Source organism: Peromyscus maniculatus, chromosome 16, assembly GCF_049852395.1.
Source record: "Peromyscus maniculatus bairdii isolate BWxNUB_F1_BW_parent chromosome 16, HU_Pman_BW_mat_3.1, whole genome shotgun sequence".
NCBI classification, from domain to species: Eukaryota; Metazoa; Chordata; class Mammalia; order Rodentia; family Cricetidae; genus Peromyscus; species Peromyscus maniculatus.
Window position 1 is genome coordinate 35,251,041 of NC_134867.1, and position 24,054 is coordinate 35,275,094.

General features: G+C 42.7%; 2 protein-coding genes across 3 annotated transcripts in view; one reads left to right on the forward strand and one right to left on the reverse strand.

Annotated features, from left to right (window-relative positions):
• Positions 1–419: 419 nt before the first annotated feature.
• Arg1 (arginase 1) lies at positions 420–12,036 on the forward strand. The gene is made up of 8 exons (XM_006986699.3): positions 420–544; positions 5,669–5,741; positions 7,671–7,845; positions 8,616–8,775; positions 10,198–10,292; positions 10,626–10,730; positions 10,916–11,052; positions 11,468–12,036. Exons 1-8 carry the CDS (start codon positions 488–490, stop codon positions 11,635–11,637), a joined length of 972 nt encoding a protein of 323 aa, XP_006986761.1. The 5' UTR covers positions 420–487; the 3' UTR covers positions 11,638–12,036.
• Positions 12,037–13,992: 1,956 nt separating this feature from the next.
• The window catches only part of Med23 (mediator complex subunit 23), a 47,478-nt gene continuing 37,416 nt past the window's right edge, over positions 13,993–24,054 (reverse strand). For both annotated transcript variants that reach the window (XM_006986698.4, XM_006986697.4), the window contains 7 exons: positions 23,017–23,253; positions 21,170–21,335; positions 20,489–20,561; positions 19,176–19,390; positions 18,099–18,219; positions 17,151–17,282; positions 13,993–14,847 (listed from right to left, as the gene is read on the reverse strand). In XM_006986698.4, coding sequence (XP_006986760.1) covers positions 14,683–14,847; positions 17,151–17,282; positions 18,099–18,219; positions 19,176–19,390; positions 20,489–20,561; positions 21,170–21,335; positions 23,017–23,253 — 1,109 coding nt within the window. In that variant the 3' untranslated portion in view covers positions 13,993–14,682. The remainder of the gene's footprint in view (positions 14,848–17,150; positions 17,283–18,098; positions 18,220–19,175; positions 19,391–20,488; positions 20,562–21,169; positions 21,336–23,016; positions 23,254–24,054) is intronic.

Consider the following 24,054-nt stretch of genomic DNA (forward strand, 5'->3'; position numbering starts at 1 on the left):
GCCTTGACTCAGGATGCTCAATGGAAGGGTGATAAGAGACCCCATTACTGTTCTAGGCTCACCTTGCCATTCCTCCGTGGCCTTAAATCCTGGAAAAGGTGAGTGCCCTGCCCTCAGGTTGCACACACAGGCTAGGAACCTAGTACTTCACATGCAGTTATGAAACCACACGTAATTGTCAATTGTCTAAGGAAAGATTAATGTCATCCAGCTGGCTTTTTCGAAAGGGTGTGAACTGGAAGGATGAATAATGCTCACTTAACTAGAGACCTGAGAGGCTCCGCAGGAACGGGGTGATTCTACCGAAGGGGGAGTTTCTGTTGACTCTGTCATTCTTCCACTCAGTGGGCGGGGCCAGGTTGCTGGATAAACAGACCCAGCCAATTATAAGGGGGGAAAAAAAAGATGTGCCCTCTGTCTTTTAGAGTGACAGCTGGTGGCAAGCAGCTGGACAGCACCGCTGCAGCAGAAGGAATCCCCGGAGAGCATGAGCTCCAAGCCGAAGCCCATAGGAATTATCGGAGCGCCTTTCTCCAAGGGGCAGGTGAGTGTGAGTCTGGCTTTGAGTGACTGGAACTTGTCGGGAAATGTTTTAATTTAACACTTGCCAGGCATTGCCATCTGGCTGTTAGTTTCCCAGCACCATCTGGTCTCCTGGTGTGGGCACTTGTCTTCTGACCACTGTGTGGCATGGCATACCTGGGGACTTAAAACCCACTTCCTCTTCTGGCCCCTGCCGAAGTCTATTTCATTTAAACCTGAGTCATGCCAATGTTTTGAGCAAATTCATCTGGGTGGAGATCACCTGAACCTGCTCTGTAGCTTCCTCCACGATTGCTGTGGTTCTCGATGTTTTCTGAATATGGAGTGAGAGATTGTCAGAGATCACAGTGGTCTGGCTGTGTAATTCATGCCTAGAAAAAGGTAATGGGTGGGCGGCAGCCTCCAGGACTTGTTTTAATTTGGATAACTTAAATAGCAGAGCTCTTGCAAGTTGGTGAAGAATTCATGTTATTTTGAGCTTGAATGATCTTATGGCTCTTAGTTCATAAGCTAGGGCAACCCTTTACATCTCTCTTTGAGGAAAGAACAAGTACACAATCCTTCAAGTTGGCACCCCTGGCAGGATGAATGGATCCATAAGTCTCCAGTGGCTTAGACCACCTAAGTGTGAACCACACATGTCAGCAATGCCTAAATGAGCTTTGCTCCCCTGTCCCCCACACCCCCTCCTTTCCCCACTTGGATACACTCCTTCTGCTAATTGTAATGAGATAACAGAATGCCTTAGACTCCAACATGGTCTGTGTTTAAAAAGGGGGGGGGGGAGGTCCACGTCCAAAAAGAGAGTCAGTGGAGTAACGTCTTTGTTTTTAAATGGGGTCCTCCTGGCTTTTAGAACCTAGACAACCTGTAGCCTTTTAAATTGTAAAGCCTCAAGGTACACTCTGGCCTTTCTTTTCTTTCTTTCTTTCTTTCTTTTTTTTTTTTTTTAAATCAATACAAATTGTGAGAGGCCAGAGGTTGGAGGCCCAGATTGTATTTGGTATCAGTAAACAGCACTCCACTGTCCCTGGAAACCCCGCCGAAGAGCTCTCCCAGAACACCCAAACATGGGAGTATTTGTTGACACATGTTCCCTTTAAAGGGCACAACATGGGGCCGGGCGGTGGTGGCGCACGCCTTTAATCCCAGCACTCGGGAGGCAGAGGCAACTCTGTGAGTTCGAGGCCAGCCTGGGCTACCAAGTGAGTTCCAGGAAAGGCGCAAAGCTATATAGAGAAACCCTGTCTCGAAAAACCAAAAAAAAAAAAAAAAAAAAAGGGCACAACATGGATCCCGGAAAATGGCTCAGGGGTTGAGAGTACTTGCTACTCTTCAGGAAGACCAGAGTTCAGTTCCCAGCACCCACATCAGGTGGCTCACGGTTACCTGTAACTCAGGCTCCAGGGTAGCCAATCAATACCCTCTTCTGGCCCCTGTGAGAACTACTGCCCCCCCCCACCGCACCCCGACACACACCCATAGACAAATAATGAAGAAACCCTTTAAAAGCCTCATAGTAGGCTCATCTGTTCTTTTCTTCTTAAGGATTTTACTTTTCTTTTTAATTGTGTATGTATTAGTTCACCTCTGTAAGAGCGGTATGCATTCTTAATCACTGGGCCATCTCTCCAGTCCTACATTTACTTTTGGAATGGTTTATAAAATAGACTTGAAAATGACAAAGAAATAAAAGGGAAGGAGGGGGACAAACAGAAGAGGAAGGAAGAGAGGGAAGAAGGAAGGGAGGGAGGGAGGGAGGAAAACACACCTTGGCCTCTGGGCTTAGACAGAGAGCTGACCATCACGGTCAAGGCCCTTCTAGAAGACAATATGTTAAGACACCATCTGCTGCACAGTCCGATTCTCAGTAACTCTCCTCTGTCAGAGATTCTCCTTAATCATGAGTGTGAGTCTGCAGCTCATTGTCTCGAGATTGTAAGGACAGAGACAGATTTTCCTGTAGTTAGCCATATATCAGAGGGCGAAGCTGCCAGCACATATGTGCCGTTGGCCTGCCGAGATGCGGCAGAAGTTTGACACACTGGCAAAAAGGGGGTTAGAAGGAAGATGGCTAGAAGTCTGAGCCTGAGAAAGAGCCTCATTATGTGCCTCACCTCATTCCAAGACAGTGAATAAAGAATGAGGTAGGTAGGTATTGTTCTCATCGGATGACTGAGTTAATTAAGGTTTGCAGTGGTTCTCAACCTTCCTAATGATGTGACCTTTTAATGCAGTTCCTCCTGTTGTGGTGATCTCCCCCCCCAACCACAAAATTATTTCATTGCTACTTCATAATCTTAATTTTGCCAGAGTTATGAGTTGTAATGTAAATATCTGATATGCGACCCCAAAGAGGTCCACCGGTTGACAACCCCTGGCTTAGAGCGATCTGCTAGTTTACTTGTAGTCATGGAATCTTCAGTGTGTGCTTCCAGACAGGACTGTTTGCTTCCAAAGCTTGTGTCCTGGTCTACACTGATGCTGATTTCAAAGGCTCAGCTCTATAGCAAATCTTTGTCTTGTGGCCAGTTCGGGGCTGGGTGAGACACTTTGGACAGTCAGGGTTGCTGACAAAGCAATTTTCAAAGTGGGCAAAGAAGCCAAGCAATGAGCATACAGTAATCATGACAAGTCGTTTTAATCAAATAAATAAAATGGAATGCCAGGAAATGTCACTGTGAGAGGCTAGGGATGTGGTTGGCAGAGGGCATGCAAGCTCACGAGACCAAAGCCCTGGGTTAGACCCCCCAACGCCACATAAACTGAGTATAGTGATACACCCTTGTAATCCCCAAACCCAGAAGGTAGAGGCATGAGGTGTTGAAGTTCAAGGTTATCCTTAGCTATGTAGTGAGTTTGAGGCTAGCCTGGGCTATATGAAAACAAGTATTAACAAGACAAAACAAACCCCATTCCTACGGATTCCTACCATTCCTACGGACAGACCCACTGACAATCATAACAAATGCAGTGCCCACTGAGAGCTCTCTACAGGGTTTGTTCTGATGCCTGAAAAAGAGAAGGGAAAAGACGGGGAGTCGTATTAAGTTGTAGTTTGGGTACGACCTATATGTCAGTCCTCTACTGCAACACAAAGAAACCTCCCCCCCCCCCCCCCCCCGCCCCGATAGAAAACATCTAGGTTGAAATCTGACAAGAAGAGCCAAGGACATGAAACTATAAGACAATAGGACCCAAGATGAGTCTAGTTAGGAACAATCGGCCAGGGCTGGGAAGATAGCCAGCCTTGCTATATAAGCATGAGAACTTGAGTTTGTCTTCAAAACAACAACAAAACACCTGGATATGGTGGTATATATCTATAATCCCAGGGCTGGGGAGGTAGAGAATTGGAACTTTGGCTCCCTAGCTAGCCAGTCCAGCCTACTCGTGTATTCTAGGCTAGTGAGAGACAACACCCCGCTGGACAGAGTCTGCTCAATGGAAATTTTTTTTTTCTAAGATGGGGTTTCACTATGTAGCTAGCACATGGAGCTAACTCTCTCTCTCTCTTTCTTTATGTACACATGCATACACACACATATGTGTGCATATAAACACACACACACACACACAAACTATGGAGCTAAAACAGCGTGGCCTAGATCACACCTGTCTCATTCTCCCAAGTTGTGAGATTAAAGACACGCACCATTTATACCTGGTAGAATGGCATCTTGAGTTTGTCTTCCAGTCTGCACACACACAAACATGCATGGTGCATGTGTGCATTCATGTGTGCATGTACACACACATGCACACACATGTACATAAAGAATACTGCACTATGCAACCCCCAAACGGAGAAGATTTTAAATATTCTTATTACAGAGAAATGATAAAAGTTTAAGGTACTGGATATGTTAACCTAAAGTTGATATTACCAATGTCTACATGGATACAGACCTCATGTTAAACCTTACAAATATATACACATAGTATAACTCAGTTAAGGAATGAGATATAAAGGAGCAGAGCCATGTTAGGAAGAGTACTCAGCGTCCCTGGTGGCCAGCCGTAGAAATTTGACACCAGGATTTGTCTTGCACCTGGGGAAGATCATCTGTCATTTGACCAGAGAGGAAGTATTTGCTTAGTTTAGGGTTACAGTTTCAATCCTTAGGATAAACACATGTGACTTTTGACACCAATCTCCTGGCCAAGATCACTTTTTGTGTGTCTTTAAATTAAAAAAAAAAATGTATCTTAAAGCATTTGAAACAAAGATACAGAAAGGAGTTATTTCTTTAGACTTTCATCAGCCACGAGGCTGGGGAGGAATTTTTCCAAAGAGAAAGATGGTTAGCTTCCTGGATGTTAACTCAGCAAGGTAAGATTTCTCATGTCAGGTTTAAACAGGTCAGAATTTGAAATTCCTATGCTGGCCTTTGTGGTTTCAGGTCTTGGGTGGCAATTTTTGCCTGGTTTCTGCCCCAAGAGTCCTAAATTAACCTTCACTTATCAGTTGTGGGTACTTTATTGTCTTTATTATTGCTATTATAAGTACTGCTGTTATTCATTCAGGTACAGGTCTTGAATATTGACTTGCATGTAGGTCTTTTCGGGCCATACTCTTCCCCTGCTGATGCCTTTGCCCTAGATTTCCCCCAGGTAGCAAAGTTTCTCCATCACCCTGTCACCTTTCCTGACCATCTACCAGTGTTGCAAGACTGAGCCCAAAGATCACCTGTTGTAGCCAGCACCCATGGCACACCCTGTTCCAGACTCAATTAGAAGCATCCTGTTTTTGTATCAGTACTGAAAGAAGCACCCGTGTGCTAAAGCTGCGTCTGAATGTCCAAACTTAGTGGTTTTATGTGCTGGCAAGAGGAAAGCATGCTTTGGAATCCCAGGACCAACTTATGAAGCTAGTTCTGCCACTGGTCTGTTTGCTAATTACCAGGGTGACAATGACTTTGTGGTGCTAGTCTCTTTTTTTTTGGTCTGGGTGCAACTCACCCCACATTATTGTGAAGAGTAAGTGAGAAAGTGTAAGATCCACGGGGGCTCAAAACCTGCTGGTTGATGATTCAATCGATGAAATAAAGGGGAAGTTTTTCTCGTGGGCATTGGAGAGTCACAGTCATGACGAAAGCGCTGTACTTTTTGCATTGTTCTTCAGCCTCGAGGAGGGGTCGAAAAAGGCCCTGCGGCATTGAGGAACGCTGGCCTGGTGGAGAAGCTTAAAGAGACAGGTAATTTTAAAGTTGAAAGATGATCAGGTAATGTCTTCATCACCCCGAAGGAAGGACAGGCTTCTAAGAAGGGAGGGTGTGTCCGCGGTGGTACTTACATTACTGAAACGAGGTAGGTTTCAAATCTTTAGAACCATGTCCTACGAAAGAAGCAGGGCCTGGGAAGGATGCCCAGTAGACATTGCTGGTGGAATATTCTCATTTCCTTACTTGGTTTGATCTTTCTGGCCACACTATTGTACAAAAGAATGTATGATACAAGAAAGATCGTTTGGGTGGGTGATAGAGGATTGGGGGGGGGGAATTGAAAATGAAAAAAAAAAAGCTGCAAGAAATACACCTTACTATTGCAAGAGGATCCCTACCTTGTGAGAGCAAAACGAAAGAGTGATAATAACAGAAGCAATAACAGCGTCTAGTGTTCACGTGTGTGGGCATACATATGGCGAAGTGCTGGTGAGGGGCAGTGACTGGAACCTGTATTTCCAGTGAAAAAAAGAAAACGATACAAGCCATCTAGAAAGCAGTTTGATGGTTTTGTCAGCGTACAAGACCGGAGCTTGAATGAGTAACAGCAGGGCAATAATAAAAAAATGAAACGATAAAGTACTGTAACTGGGTAGTGGATAAAATAAAGTGGTATATCCAGGGAATGAGACGGCATTCAGCTAAAGAAAGGCTCAGACCGCTACACAGACGAGGCCAGGGATGGGTCCCAGCAACAGCATGTTACGTGAGAGAGGCTGGACATGAGTGACCACGTGACCCCGTTGGGGGTGAGAGGCTCCAGGAAGACAGAAAGAAAAAGAAAGTCATCAGTGATCGTTGGGAGTTGGGGCAGGCACGGCCTACGGAGGAACGGAAGTGTTAGCATGATGGTGGCCACAGGATTGTAGGTATTTCCCATGCTTGATGGCCTATACACTTAGGATGATTGAGTTGTAGTGGTTAGGCATTTCATAAAGCTGGAAATGAACGTGAGGATGTGAATGGAGACAGGGCATGAGGGAGCATAGAGAGAGGGAGGGAGGGAGAGAGGGAGGGAGGGAGGGAAGGAAGGAGGGAAGGAGGGAGGTCACTCATTGGAGAACAGAAGGCCCAAATAGGTTGCCTTGTCCTTAGTTAAGTAGAATAAACTGACCATATATTATATCAGGTGAAATTCCTCGAATCTGTTGCTAAGTTTTAGATTTAGATACATACAGAGATGTAATAATACTTCAGCAACGGCTAGTTCAGAACACTGACCAGATTCCACACCACAGTGCACAGGGTGCTCTCCAGCTTAGAAACTCAGGTCAGGGCTTTTATGACTGAAAGCACAGCCAGGTCATTAGGAACATTGGATTCCCTGCCTTTTTTCTTTTCTTTTCTTTTTTTTTTTTTTTTAAATGTGAAAAAGTGTAACAACGAAGTCTGCACTTCCTGAACTCTCTGGTCTGGGAGGTTTGGGGCTAAACCCACACACCATTTACATTTTCAGGACACAAGGCAGGTGAGGTAGGGGAAGAAGCTGGCTGGGGGTTTCAGTGGGTGACAGCGTGGGTAGGAACACCAGGATCCTTGAAGCAGGGTCAGAAACTTAGAAAACGCTACTGTAAATCACTACCATATGTTAACTACTTCTGACGTACCTTATCTGGGACATATTTAAAAACTAAACGTACTTAGCACAGAAAGCTAAACATCATTTAACACACATGTATACACACACATGCATGTGGGGGAGGAGCGGGCTGGGGAATGGGGCACAGAACAAGATGATGTTCCCTGTTGGATCAAGACCACAAAGGGATGGATCGTTGTCGTTCTCCCAGCATCCGGTCCCCATGGATTGACCCAGGACACAGGGAGGCCCTGGTACACAGTGAGATGGAGGGCTGGCTTGCAATCTGTTTCTGTTCAGTAACACCAGACTTTTAATTGCAGAGTGTGATGTGAAAGACTATGGGGACCTGGCCTTTGGTGATGTCCCTAATGACAGCCCCTTTCAAATTGTGAAGAACCCAAGATCTGTGGGAACCGCCAACGAGCAGCTGGCTGGTGTGGTGGCAGATGCCCAGAAGAATGGAAGAGTCAGTGTGGTGTTGGGTGGAGACCACAGGTCTTGTGAACTAACTGGCTATATTCCTGGGGCTTGGGCACAGGTGGCATGAGGGGACCCGAGACAGGGGAAAATACAGACAAGAAAGCACTGGAGGATAGTTTGTATTTTTTGCCTTTAGGGACATTGTATAGGCTCGTTTATTACGGAAATATAGGCCGGGCTCTATTTGAAGTCTTAAAATAGCTTTATCCATTACAACAGGAAATAGGCCAACTGTGGATTTCAGCATAGCCTGAAATTTTATAGTGATTAGCCACTGAGGAAAGTCATAGTTTATTCGACTTGATTATTGATGACATACACAATTCATTTAGGTGAACAATTTAGACATACATGCTTTCCATTATAAAAGTACTATAAAAGTTTTGAAAGGACACATACGAATTTGTGATCAGTTTAACAATTATTTTTGTGTCACTTCTCATGTTCTGCTCTAAATCAACAGTCTAGATTTCTTAATGATTCTACTTAGTATGCACAAAAGTATGTTTTTTGTTTCCTGAGTAGTTTTTCATCTTGGAATGACACCACTCTGACTGTGAGTGTGTGTGTGTATCTTTCTTAGTGATGTTACCAAGGTAACTAGCCGGTGACAGCTACCCCTTCTCTGTTGTTACAGTGGTTTAACCAGCACACCTTATGGTCTATGCAGAAGCTAAATAGACTTAAAGAATATTCCAATAGGCACAGTATGAGAGCTAACAATATGATGCATGTGATGGCATTGTAAACTTGATGTTCACACAAACTTTCTCCCCTCCCCCAAGCATGGCAATTGGAAGCATCTCTGGCCACGCCAGGGTCCACCCTGACCTATGTGTCATTTGGGTGGATGCTCACACCGATATCAACACTCCGCTGACAACCAACTCTGGGAATTTGCATGGACAACCCGTGTCCTTCCTCCTGAAGGAACTAAAGGGAAAGGTAAGAGGCTCCTTGGCTGATATGGAAGAACTCTGTAGTAGTTGGGGAGGAAGACGCAAACAGGAGAGTCTCCCTGCCTTTTATTCTTGGTCTTCTCTGTAGTAAATAAGCAGAAGGTGAGTTGATAAAGGTAGTAAGGCTCTTACTGGACACTTTGCAGACTGATTCCATCGGGGGCTGTCCCTCGGTATCCATGAGGGATTGGCCCCATGACCTCAAAAGATAACGAAACTATGGGTGATCAAGTCTCGCAAACAATATGACACAGTATTTAAACATACAACCTGTGTGTCCTCCCACATACTTTAGATCAGCTCCAGATGACTTATAATGCCAAACACAATATAAATGCTATGAAAAGAGTTCCAATTGTACTGTCTAGGGGGAAAGCTTGTATACGTTCAAACCAGTACAGGCTTAACTGTATCTTCAATCTGTGGCTGGTGGAAACATGGATGGAGAGGGTTGACTGCTTTCTCTTTGGATTCTTTCTCTTTTGGGGAAGGAGGGGGGTAGTGAGGCCGAGTTTCTCTGTGTAACAATCTTGGCTGTCCCAGAACTTGCTTGTAGACCAGACTGGTCTTGAACTCAGAGATCTACCTGCCTCTGTCTCCCCAGAGTTGGGATTAAAGGTGTGCGCCACCACACTTGGCCCCTTTGGATTCTTAAATTACCCTTTTGAGTAGATGGACAGACCAACCCTTTCTACAGAGGTCTGTAGAGATTCAGAGGGTAAGCAACTTGCCCAGAGTCATGCCAAGTTATTTCGAGGCAAGGGCAAGCAGGTTTCCTGGCTCCTACCTCTTCAAACTACGTCACAGGTTCTTCCTTTTACCAAGTAACCCCTCCATATCAGAGCCTAGACAAAAGAGTGCCGTTGCCATGCAGATTACAACAATTTTTTTTCAATAGAGTATTGCTAGGTGGTTGAGGCTGGCCTGGAACTTTCTGCCTGCCTCCTGAGTGCTAAGACAGGAGTGTGCCAGCATGGCTTCCAATGGCTGCTGATCTTGAGAAGCACTTATCTGAACAAGAGGAAGAATCCCTCCCATTCCCGAGAAACTTCTTTAAAGTTCTGGATTAAGTCCTTTTGAGAAAGGGAAGTAAAGATGGAAGCTATTAAAGTCATGGAGGCACACGTTTCTCAGTATTAGACTTCTGGGGATTAGTGCTAGAATCTGAGCATTGCAGAAATGGAGCACAGAGCATGAAACTACCAACAAGAGCCCGGGGTAGGGTTAGGCCACAGGGCAAAGCTGTTGAGGTCAAAGCCATCCAGAGTATACAAGGGGAGGCAGGTATCCTTCCGAATCTCACACTGTTTTAAAATCACTCCTAAATTTATACTGTTCGATGTACATAATCAAGTGTGCTCAACATGAAATGCAGATCAGTTCTAAATGGAAACACTGTCGTTTTTAGTTCCCTGATGTACCAGGATTCTCCTGGGTGACTCCCTGTATATCTGCCAAGGATATCGTGTACATCGGCCTGCGAGATGTAGACCCTGGGGAACAGTAAGTTTATCCCACGTTTTTTTTTTTTTTTTTTAGATGCTAGGTATGCTGTACTGGTCAATCTGTAAAAGAAGGTTATTTTAAACTGTCACTATGTATACATGTACGTGTAAACACAACTCCATAAGCACACGCATTTATATTCATTTATACACATAGGTATTATTCAGGCACTTGATAATGATTTACTCTTAAAACACAACTGTGTGCATATCTAACACAGTTCACAGGGCTTATTTTATGTATCTTATTATAGTAATCTTTCCACCAAAGGCAACATAAGAAAAATCAGCCTTATTAACTGTAAATTAACTTAAATCTGTTCTTTTATAGCTATATTCTAAAAACTCTGGGAATTAAGTATTTCTCAATGACTGAAGTGGATAAACTGGGAATTGGCAAGGTGATGGAGGAGACATTCAGCTATCTTCTGGGAAGGTATGATGCTTTCGTGTGCATGTGTGTAACCAAGGTTTCCTACCGACATTCTTATCAACAAAGGTTGTTTAGGTAAAACCATGGGATTTCCATAGGCCATTTTTATAAAGTAGGATAAGCCCTATATTTGATTACTGATTGCTAAACCACCACTTTAATGGAAGGCCTTTCTTATCTCTTAAAAGAAAGAAAAGGCCCATTCACCTGAGTTTTGATGTTGATGGACTGGACCCAGCGTTCACACCGTCTACTGGCACACCTGTCGTGGGAGGCCTGTCCTATAGAGAGGGTATCTACATCACAGAAGAAATTCACAAGACAGGTAGGTAAAAAAGGCAATAAAGAAACAGCTCTACACTTGGCTAATGTGTAAGTGGGCCTCTCTGATTTTTTCTTTTTTGTTCTTTGAGACAAGGTTTCTGTGTATAGTTTTGGTGCCTGTCCTGGATCTCGCACTGTAGACCAGGCTGGCCTTGAACTCAGAGATCCGCCTAGCTCTGCCTCCCGGGTGCTGGGATTAAAGGCATGCACCACTGCTACCCGGCCCTCTCTAATTTAAAAGCAAGCCCGTTGGTTCTCCCAGAGCACCCATCATGAGATGTAATACATTAACGTTTTCTGTTGGTTATCATTTCTGCTAGATAAATTTTGGAATCAGTTGTCACAGATTTTAAAACGTCGGTTACTTTTATCAACGATATCAATACCATTTTTTTTTTTTTTTTTTTTTGCTGTAGGACTCCTCTCAGGCCTAGATATCATGGAAGTAAACCCAACTCTGGGGAAGTCACCAGAAGACGTGACTCGTACAGTGAACACGGCAGTAGCATTGACCTTGTCTTGCTTTGGGACTGCTCGGGAGGGTAATCATAAACCAGGGATTGACTACCTTAGCCCACCGAAGTAAATGTGGACGCACCACATGAAAATCAGCTGATCCATGATAGCAAATAGAATAGACCTAAGCAACAGTTCTCCTAAGAGTTCATTCTTTTGGGAATTTTTTTCTCCCAGTAAGTATTCCACCACTTCCTTTATGCTATGAAACTCAGGGTGTGGAAATTCAAACAACTATGAAATTAGGACATATGTATTCCTAATTTTAGCAGAAGTTATCTTTAAATAGCAGTATAAATTGATTTCCAATTAAAAAAAATGCTCCATCATTTAAAATGCACATCCCCGTGAGTGCCAACTCACTAGAGTGGGCCTTATGATAACTGGAGACAAAGGTGTCCAAAGGGAGGGAGCCGTGTCCACGTTGTTCAAAAGATGTGATTTTTGTAATAAACTCATTATAAAATTCTGTTGTCTACATCTTTTCAAATACATGCACCATATACTTATCATGTGTGTACCATACCACATATGTACATATCATACACACATCCTTCTTAGAATCACTGTAAAGATTCCTACAAGGCATAGAAACAATCATCCCTAAAACAATGTAAAATTTTGAAGCCATTAAAAGTTGGTTTGTCTTACCTGTAAAATGGATAATCACAGGCTTAGACAATCTCTAAGTTCACTGATAGTAGATGACCATTTCTTTTTCTAAGCAAACATAACGTTGATATTTTAAGCATGACTGTTGTGCAGGTATCCATAAAGAAGGGATTCACAAATATCTATGCAGGAACCAGAGAAACCACTGTTTTTTTTGTTTTTCCCAGAGCTACTCATACATCTTAGGAGTCCACTTAATGTCCCCTAGGCTTTGAGAAGCCCAGCCTCCCATCACTGCCGTGGCAGCAAGTTGATTAGCTAAAACTCTTAAGCATTCTAAAAACTCACCTGAAATAAGCTGAGGGAAGAGGAAAGACGAATGAAAATAAAGTGTAATTGTCATAACAAGGGCTGCTGTGTGCGTGTGCCCTCGCCTAAACTTAACACATAAACCCAAAGTTTCTGTCTTCTATTAATGTCTCTAACTGATTACTTTAAAATGCCATTCAGAGAAAAAGTCCTATTTCTGTTTTTTAAGCTAGAGAGGGAAAATTGAATTTTTAACAAATTGATTAGTATGTGTATGCCCTTGAGAAAGTGGTAAGACCACATTTCATTCTGTTTAATATCAAATATATAAGAATTATATATAATATATAATAAATATATCAAATACATATAATATAAATTCCAGGGTCAAATATTCCCACCTCAAAGCACAGTGAACTAGTCACTGAAGCACAAAGAACATACTGAGACTATGTGAAGAATAACACTTGGTGACATAGAAACAATTGTAGCTTTCTGTCCAGGAACTCAAATTCAACGCCATCTGTTTTGGCTCAGTACCGATTTCCACAGAGTAAGCGTGACTGACAAAGCACCCAGATTCTGTACAGCTGCTTGCTGTACAGGGAACACACCAGGACAACTCTGTCCTATGTGCCTTTATAGCCCTGCATAACCTTCATCAGCATCACTGTAGTTTGACAGCTTTCCTGAGAAAAACAGAATTTCTACTTTTGTATTATTTGGAAAGATTAGTCTAGTTCCAACAAGGTATAAGAAGTAAAGCAATATAACAAAAGTTTGTTAGAAATCTAAGACTTCTTACATCTCATAATAATAATAATAATAATAATAATAATAATTTGATTAGTATTATACTGAAATCCAGTTAGTTACAGATTACAATGGAGATACAAGACCTTTTTTTTCCCATTGAGACTATTAGTCAAATAAAAATATGTAAGAAATTAAAAAAAAAATAACATTTGGAATCATTCCTACTATAAAATTTCTGAAGAAGAATATTTATTAGCCTAGAAACATTAATGATACCATTATATGTTTTAAGATAGTCACACATGGCAAATAAAGATTTAGTGATTGTAAGGGCATGAACTACAAAAATAAAGGTCTAAGAGGAACATACTTCATAGTAAGGATATGACATGTAGCCAACTAAATTTATCATCCTAATTTTTTACAAAGAGTAACTCCAGATTCCCAGGGGATGATGTTAACATCTGTAGTGCAGACACAAAGGGCAGCCTGAGTCTCCAAGCAGCGGGTGCTCATATTAGGTCATTAAAGATATCATGTAATTGATTCGACTTTACTGGCTTTCAAGGTTTTCAAAATGCCATTTCCCTTTAAATTAGCACCTCAAAAATCAAACAAACCTCAAAGAACTAAAATGTGCACTACACTGACAATTTGGGAAGTTATAAAAATTCAGAAAATTTAAAGAATCTTATCATTTGCCAGGTAAGTATGAATCTGGAAAGGCACACAATGTATTTCAAAAAGATCAGGGAATCAAACATTTGAGCATGGCTTTATTTAAATTTATACATCTCATGTTATTTTTTTAACAAGGTTTCTAACTCATTTTATACAGAAAGTTCAGTGCAAAGGCAAAACCCCCCTCATCTACTTTGGTAGAAACTTTACATCTTTTATTTGGAAATATTTGCAAACTTAAAATTTACAGTTAAATTTTACAGCCAGTTAAAAAAGAGTATGAAAACTCATTTGTTCCTGTAAACATAGGCCTTTTCATTAATAAAAAGGCTCTAAAGATGTAACAGAGGACATATAAAAGGGTTTGTAATGACCATTTGACATGTGTTATGTCTTTAAGATAACGTGTATGAAATGTGAAGATGTCCCTTACAATAATTTAAAAAATGGCTGAAGCAAGAAATCTGAGAGTGCCTGGTAAAAGCCACTTAATTATAGAAACCCCCCTGTTCCTAGGGACTCAAATACACTTATGAATACGAACAACACGTAGCTTACTTAATCTCTTAGAGATGAAATACAGACTGGGAGAAGGAACTCCGAGGGTGCTGAGAGATCCAGTATTTGAATCAGAATAAACCAATCTGAACATGCGGCGCTTCTGTCCTGTCAGCACAGTGCACTGTGTTCAGATTTAGAAGACGTGAGTCCACTTTCGCAGGCAGATGCATTCTTCTTCACCACAGCATCTCGGCTTTCACTGAGTTACTGGTAGAGATGTTGGCACCTGATTGGACTGGGGCGCTGGGGACCCGCTGTTCAGGGCTTGGGGAGGCACCGCTGGCTCCATCTTGCTAATGTGTGTGATGAATCGGAGACGAAGCTTTAAAGCTGGCTTTAAATTACAGATAATCTTCTCTACCTAAGAAACGAGAATACAATTGAAAAACAAACAAACAAATAGCTTCACATATACAGAAGTGACTTCCAGTTTTCAACAGTACATTACATACAGAGGGGGCTGGCGGACAGGAAGAAAAAGGAAGTGTTAGCGCCCAAGGCCAAGTTCTTAGCACAAAGGAGATTTACCTCAGAAGGACCGAGGACATGGAGTAAGAGACAAAGACAGGAGACAGAGGGTGAGGGGACAAGGGGAAAAGGGAAGAGAGCAAGGGAAAGGGGGTAGGGGTATTTGTCCCACAGGGACAAAGGACGGCCTCTGGATAGAGAGGAGACAGACAGGGCACACAGGAAAATGGCAGTTTATAAAGATAAAGGGGAAACCCTGTGTTAGGATGTGGTGTTTAATTTTACCTGGGCATGTTAATCAGGTGAGCCAAAGGGGGCTTCTGAATGCTGGACTTTAACACTTCGACAGCTGGACCTTGGTAGTCAGCCTCAGGGGGAGGGGGAAGTGGCCAAATAAGGGAAAAGACCTTGGCGGCTAGCTTTAGCAATGTAATCTAATGGTTTTTATCAAGACAGAGGTAATGGGGGAGAAGGGCAAGGCCTGCCAGAGCCATGCTTACCACCCGTGAGCTGGCCAGAGCCCCTTCAGGAAGTTTTACAAAAACAGATACAATTTTTTCTTACACAAGCAAGCATATGTAGTCTCCTAGCCACACACAACGTATAGGTACATGAGGTGTGTATATGCCTATCTGTCTATGCATGCACTTCAAGAACTTACCATCCATGTACCCGCCAAGTAGTTCTAATGGGAACTAGAACTGTTCCCATTAGAAGCTGTACACATCGAACAACTTGGTTATCCTTCCCAAATGTTAAGCTAGCAGAATCAGGAAGAATACTTAGATTTTAAAGTTTTTTGGATAACTAACATTTGTAACATTTATCTCCAAGTTATTTTCTTGATTTTATACTTGGATTCATCACACACATTAGATGGAAGCACCAGAGCCTCCACGGTATCAGATACACTCCCAAAGTATTTTAAGAAGACAAATGTGCCAGTCTCCTTGCTTCTCGGCTTTACTGTTCTTTGATCCTAGGAGGAAGGATCAGGTTACCAGTAATGTTTCTTTTGGCTTTATTCCCTTGTCAAAGTTTAAGCCCAAATATAAAGAATACATTTTGGTTTTAAAAAGCACTAATCAGTTCTCCCACTTTTTTGTGTCCTAACAGAAGCAGACACTAAAAGAAATTCCTTCCTTCCTTCCTCCCTTCCTCCTTCCGAGGGAGATTATGAACTCCAGCAATGCCCCGAAGGCATAAAGTAGCCCATGCCGTCCTGGTCTCAGCTCCAAGCAGCGAGGACTGTAGATCGGCATGCACACGCTGACACAGCAATTACCTTCCTCTCTGACAGCTATGCTCAGGAACACACATGCAAGCGTGGAAATGCTGCACCGAAACCCACTTCTCTGCACTGTTCACAGAGCTAATTAGAAGAAAAACCAATAGCTCTAAACATGATAACTGCCCTGCAGGAAAGGGAGGGGAACAGCAGTCAAGTATTGAGAAGAAAGGGGTGTACGTCACCTATCTGCCACACTGCCACCCCCAAAACTGCTCAGATGGTTTCTTACACATGGGAAACACATGCATGACCAAGGAGGTCTTTCCCACTTTCAGCCACCTCTAATAGGAAGTGCCTCTGCATATGAGTTTGTGTGTATCCCTTCCAATTCCATATCCATATCATTATCCATAGACCTTATGCTGTGCCATGTGATACTGAACAAATCTAACACTCCAGACAGAAACCTTCCAAATGGTGGCGAACACTTCCCTGGGACTTCATTTATTCAGGTTAAGAATCCTCTTTTTCTTCAGAAACTCTCCATACACCAATCTCTTGACCAGCCTGGCTTGACTTCTAGCTGGGCCACTGTGTGTTCAATGTTCCACAGTCCACCTTAATCAGTGGGGGGAGGGAGCGTCCTTCACTAAGAACACATGCCCTCTGGGGTCTTCCTGGCCACACCACACTGCTTTCCCCATGTGAGATGACCACTGAATGAGACTACCCACTGATGCCTTAGGGCTCTTTCAGATGTTTTGTTTCAAACATCACAATGAAAAGCCAAAGAGATCATTTTTTTATTGCTGTATCTAGAATAATGTTATCTTCTGGCCTTAAGAGGTATCTCACATAAATAAACTCAAACTAAAATACTCACTCAAACAAAAATGTTTATCACTATGTATTCAAGTCTGATAGGTCAAACATTATTAAAAAGTAAAAAAAAAAAATTAACTTACTTGCTCTTTTACACTGTCACCAGTAAACATATACTTCATATGATACAGGAAGTCACAGATGGGGTCCATGTAATTTAAGTGTGTGCTGCACTGGTCTACATTCAACAGCATGTCATAAAATGCCACACCAATCTATACAAAAAATAATGTCATGTTATTTAAATGACTAAAATGATGAAATGATTCAACAGAGCCCAGTCGGTCTCCCACACTGGTACACAGGACAGCACATGTATGGAGAACAGTCCGGGGTCATGCATCTCTACGCACCCAAGAGCTACAGAAAGCCTGCATTCAGGGCGGAATCCCAGTGCTACAGAGTGGCCCACCAAGAAGCCCTCTTTACAGTTTAGTATCTCTTAGAAGTACGAAATAGGATCTCCTTTCTAGATAGTATCTCTGGAACAGATGCACCCCAGGGATGCTTAGGCTTCTAGTGTACCTCCTAGTTCCATTTGCCAGCTAATTAAAAAAGATTTGTCTATTTGATGTGTATCTGTGGGCACCATGTGCATACCTGGTACTCAAGATGCCAGAGAAGGGAGTCTGATACCCTGAAGCTGGAATTACAGGTGGTTGTGAGCTGCCGTGTAGGTTTGGGGGATCCATCTCTCCAGCCCCTGTGATAGCTAGAGATTTTAAAAATTCTCTTCTTGCTCATTTTCTTAGAAATGCTTGACTTCATCCAGTCTCATGACTTTAAATAATGACACTGTAAATTCTCAAATGCATTTCTGTGTCCTTAACTTGAACTCTGACTTCCCCTTGATGACAGCTAACTGCCCCTGCCATCTCCAGTTCAATGCACTCAATACCAAACTTCTACAGGTACATTAAATCCTCCGACCCTATGAAACTGATGGCACTCCTCAAGCCTGACCGCCACTGTGAAAAACACTGGTCCAGAAACACATCTTTCAGACTTACACTAAGCCAGATAAACTTTACCTCGATCATGCACCGGGTTCTCTCCTGCTGGAATCTTTGTAAAAATGGCCCTACAAGATGATACACATACAGCAACTGGAATTCAGTCTTCACTACAGGGAGAAGCACTTCAGTGAGAAACCTGAAGGGGGAAGATAAAAATAAAAACCTCTTACGAAGTTAAGTCAACTGAATTCTTTGAATTATGCTAATATACTAGTTATAAAAGAATTTAAGAAGACTGAAAAGCATATCTTTATCATTTTTCTTAAAAGTTTCATTTAATTTTGGTAACAATATCATTGCTTTTTGTGTACATGTAGGTGGGTGTGGTACGTGTATGTCTGTAGGTACACATGCCTGAGTGTGCAGAGACCAGAGGACATCAGGTCTCTGCTCAGTCACGCCCCTTATTCCTGTAGATGGGTCTGTCACTGAAGCTGGAGCTGGGCTGGCAGGCTTATGTGGAGCCTCGTCTGGTTTTGTATTTGTGCTCTGGGGATTTGAACTCAGGTCTTCATGTGTGTACAGCACACACTCTTACAGTCTGAGCCATCTCCCTATCGTGGTAATAATAATACTTCCAATTAATCTTGCATATCTCATTGGCTCTTATTTTCAATTGATTGATCACTGAAAGAAATTACTTTAGATAGGAAGGTAATCCTTAAAGTGCAGGCATTAAATGACAGGTGAATTATCTAAAAGGTAAAGAGAATTTAGGAAAATGCCATTCTCATGAAGTTTAGATCTAAGTGATAGCATTTTATAATCAACAAAAAGACTGAAAACAGACTGAGGCCAGTTTTTCGGTTCCAAAGGCAATGTTTGTGTTACACTCTGGGGAAGGCATAGATCTGAATAAGCCTCTTGAAAGCACCGTGGAAAATGAGAGAGCAGATGTTCCTACTGACACACAGAAGAAATGAAAACAAACGATCCTGAACTACAGGAGGAGGCTTTCTGATGACCCAGGGCCTCCACCGTCGGAGACACCTTTAACCTGCAGCTCTCACGAATGAGAAGGCCCTCCACCTGTACAGCAGGCTTAGGAAAGCAAAGCTGCCACGTTTCCTGAGGAACGAACGGCCCTCTTACTTTGGGATGAGAGAGAGCTGCCCAATGCTGGAATGGTGCCACACGGCGTGAGCGAGCGCTAACGTGTAGCTGCAGCTCATCTCGGAGTAAGACTGATGACAGGCGGTGAAGTCGAAGAGGCGGAACGGATAGCCGACCCATTCCGTCTCTGTCGTCAGGCTAGGGCTGCTGATGACACTCACGATCCGGTCATGAAGGACAATCCAGTATGGTTCCTTTAAAAGCAGAGGCAAGTCTGGTTAAAAAAAAAGAAAGAAAGAAAGAAAAAAAGAGCACGTATCCAGTATTTGACCTCAAAGTTTATATGCTACTAAGCTTTCACATCCACTAAAGCTTTCCATTTCTCTGGCTTGTGTCTGTGAATGGATATTGTGAAGCAGAGCTGAGTGGCTTTGCACTGATCAGCCTGACCTGGGAACAAGGCTGACTTGCACCTTTCCAGTGTATTATTTAGTGTCTGCTATTTACTATGCAGTAAACTGACTTTACCAGTATTTACTATACAGACAAGTCTGGTACTCACGTAAAGAACAGAAATAAACACCTGTATTTATATTCTGAAAGCATGTAAACAAAACACGAATCCACAGAGCTACCCCAAAGTAGAGAGCATGGTGCTAAGCAACACTATTCAAAGCTCGAGAGACGACGATGAGGGGGTCGGAGAAGGGAGACTTCACATGTGCTGGAGAAGCTAGCAGATGGTGGGCGAGGGGGACCTGTGGCACAATGTCTTACTCACTTACACACTAGACCTAAATATTTCTCAGTGAGCACAGTGCGCAGGAGGAACGGCTGGATACAACACGTTAGTTGGCCTCAAACAGGTCAGAGTATGAGGCAGAAATAAAGGCTGGACAGGTGGGTTGGTACTGGCAGAGACTGCTAAGTCTAGTAGATACATTCAGAACTGAAGTAGAACGGCAAAAGAATAGTAATAGTGATTGTAACTGTGTCTATGTGTTGAGACAGGGTCTCAGGTAGCCCAGGCTAGCCTCAAACTGATGCTGTAGCTGAGGACGACTTGGAAACTTCAATTGCCCTGCCTCTACCTCCCCAGTGCTGGACTATGGGTGTGTGCCACCACACCAAGTTCCTGTGCTGCTGGTTCTCAAACCCAGGGCTTCACGCATGTTGGGCAGGCACTGTGCCAGCTGAGCTACAGAGGTATGAGACTGAAGAATAAACCGGTTCACAGACTCGCGTGACAGCCCAGTGTAGGCTCACCCTGTATACATGTTTGTCTGGATGACAACCGTGACAACAGTGAGTTCCACTGTATCACGAGGTATGAACCACAGCCAGGAACTTACTGGGAGGGCAGTGATGATCAAACCAATTGCGTTCATCCATGCTGTAATGTTCTCTCTCGGCACCAAGGGCTGACTGCAAGCAGACAGAAAAAAATGCAAATTATTAAAACATTCTGTGATGACTGCCCAAGGACCTTGTTTCGAAAACAAATGTGATTAAGAAGATTCATAACTGATCAACTCCAAACAACAATGGCCATTTAATTGAAAAATGAATACATACAAAATAAGGTGTGTGTGTGTGTGTGTGTGTGTCCTTTAACAACAGTTGTGTTTAACGAAAGACTATTTGAACTCACTTATACTTTCCCCCAGTCATTATTCCTTACTCTTTGCTGATCTTTGAAGACTTTCTTTTTGTAGGGGCTGGGGGTGCAGCTGGGGATTTAACCCACACCAAGCTCTATCCCCCGCCCCTGGTGATCTGTAGAGACATACTAGTGACAAGTCACCATCAGTCCTAAATGAATTCTCAAGCAGGTGATGAGAGGCCTCAGTGTGAACAAACCTTCATCTTCTAAATCTGACCAGCATTCATTCTCTTACATGTACACCACGAAGAGGAGACTGGGAACCAAAAGATGAGTATTATGCACAGTGCTCAGTTTGGAGCACAGGCCTGTCTAACAGTAACGGCCTCAACAATCAATTGACTCTTCCTACATGAAAGAGGACACAGACCTTTTCAGGACGACATTTAGAAGGGCATTCCCAACATCTTTGCCTGGGACTGCCAAGGCCATGAGTTCCACACAAGTGACATGCAGAGCATGGGCAGCAGGGTTGGGGAACTCATTGAATCTCCAGTCACAGTTGGGGAAGGGCCCAGGAGACTTGCCAGCCATGGGTGCAAACGATTAAGGCAAAAACAATTTGACTATTCTGAGATTAATGACACATTTATATAATGTTCACAAATTTCACAATGCTTCAAATGTAAGCATCTCATTTGATTAACAACTTATCTGATTAGGAGCTGTCAAGAAGTGATTTAACTGCAATTAATACATAAAAGGATAAACACAAATTAAACACAAGATAAGTGCTATGGCATGACTGAAGTCCATTGAGCAATACCCACAACACAAGGGGTCACTCTTACAAGTGCCTCTTAGAACAGACTCTACGCCAGCAGGAGACAGGGTCAGGGGTCCCCAGGCATCCTCAGCCCATTTCTTTTATAGCTATAGGACAATTTCACACAAACATTATTTTAAATTATGTAATCCTTCTATCTTAGGGAATATATTCCCTTGTTTATGAAAACAACACTGGTATGGTATGCAGACATGTTATGTGGATTTGCTGATAACTGTACACATGAAGTCAAACTGAAGAAATAAAAACACCAATGCAACAGCTATGCAGCTCAAAGTTTAACTACTGTCTATTAGCAGCAGTATGCTTTGAAAGTACTCAAGGATTTAATATTTATTTCATTCATTAATTGAGGTATGGTCTTGCTATGTAGCCCAGGCTGGCCTTGATCTTTTAGAAATCTTCCCTCCTCTGCCTCCCAAGTGCCAGGATTAGGGGTATGTACCACTACACGTGGGTCTACAGGATTCACTTAGAGCAACATGACGAATGCTCTCCAGGAGCAAACAGACACCTGTGATGTGGAACAATCTTTTTGTACAATATGAATATATATTGCTCTCACTGTTTAATAAAGGGCTGACGTGCTGACAGCCAGGCAGGATTTTGGGGGAAGAAGAATGCTAGAAAGAAAAAGGGTGGAATCTCCAGAGTTGTGAGCCTGATCCAAAGAAGAAACATGGGAAGTTCATAAATGAGGTAAATGAGCCTTGGGGCAGCACAGAGATTAATAGAAATGGGTGAATTTAAGTTGTAAGAGCTGGCTGGAAACAAGCCTAAGCTATCGGCTGAGCATTCATAAGTAATAATAAGTTGCTGTGTAGTTATTTGGGAGTGACTGCTGGGACACAGAAAAACTCTGCCTACACACCTGCACTGTAAGACATAGTATACTAATATACAAGTAGGATTTCCTACTTTGAAACACATGTCTATAAAGTCTGTTCTTAAGTTTGAGTAGCAACAGAGAAAATTCCCCCCATCTAGTATGATGATACAATTTAAGATTTCAAAATCTTTACAGATATAACATAATCTTAGCATTTGGGAGGCAGATCTGTGAGTCCAAGGCCAGTCTGGTGCACACAGCAAGTTCCAGGCCAGCCATGACTAATTAGACTTTGTCTCAAAACAAATAAACACACACACACACACACACACACACACACACACACACACACACACACACCCCAGAGGAAGTGAAGGTGGGTGCAGTGGTGTCCATTCAGTCTTAGTTTCTGGGGGAGCTGAGGCAGGAAGATTGCTCAAGGCATGGAGTTTGAGATCAGCCTGAGCAACACAGAGGCTTTGTTTCAAAGGGGAAAAAAAAATCAAAAATGAGGTTTTGAAATACATAAAAACAGTTCTCACAAGCTAAAACACTGCAATTTCTAGAGAGTCAGGAAGAAATATGACAGAAGAAAGGATATTGTCTACCAGCCGGCCAATCAGCTTGCAATAGTAGGAGTCCTCTGGAACCCAAGGGTTGTCCTCACGTGCATTCATAGCATGCTTCAAGTAAGTGTCACTGAGACACCAGCCCTGTGGCCGGTTATCTTTGAGGGAGCCAATGATTGCATGGACAAGTTTTCGTTTGAGATGGTCACGGTTTCTCAGGCACATTTCATAATAGTGCAAAGTATTATACAGATAAGTCACTGGTCGGTCTGCCAAGAAGGAAACAGGTCACCATGTTTATCAGGTTATTGACAAGTGTAAAAAGTGAACCGGGTGCTCTCAACACTACATACAAACAACTAAGAAGATTATGACATCGCTTCACATGCTGGACAACTGCATACAATGAGTACTTTAATCCCAAATCAGTCAAAACATTCCTAATAATATACAGTATTTAAGAATGGTCATTATTCTGAGTGAACAATTTCACCTCTGTAAATTTATTGTGTAAAAATGACAGAAAGCAAAAATGTCATCTACAGTCCTGTTCCCATTGCAAAAGGTTAGAAACGGTTAAGACAGTCTAAACAAAGGACTGGGAAATGATCACAGCAAGAGGCAGGTCGTTATGTACTGACACTAAGAGTCAACCTTGCCTAGGCTACAGAGTGAGTTCCAGGACAGAGTCCACAGCCACATGGAGAAACTCTGTCTCAAAAAACCGGAAAAAAAAAAAAAAAAAAAAAAAGAAAGAGTCAACCTTAATGCAGAAAATGGGAGAAAGAATCTGGCACAGAATACTGCACTGCATTTGTAATCAAACAGCAAAGAAGGCAACGAGCAAGAAACCAGAACGGCATCTCAGGAAGGGAACCTAAGCATCTGCAACACTGCTTGCTCAGAGACTGCAGGCAGCTCTGGAGACACAGGGGAACTTTTACTGTACACATTATACACCATATCCCATATCCAGAGAGCACTGTTCTTCAGACATTCCTCCTTGAACCTGACACTTTCTCTGCATAGTGATTCCGTAGATCAAGGACTAACAACTACCACTGGAAACC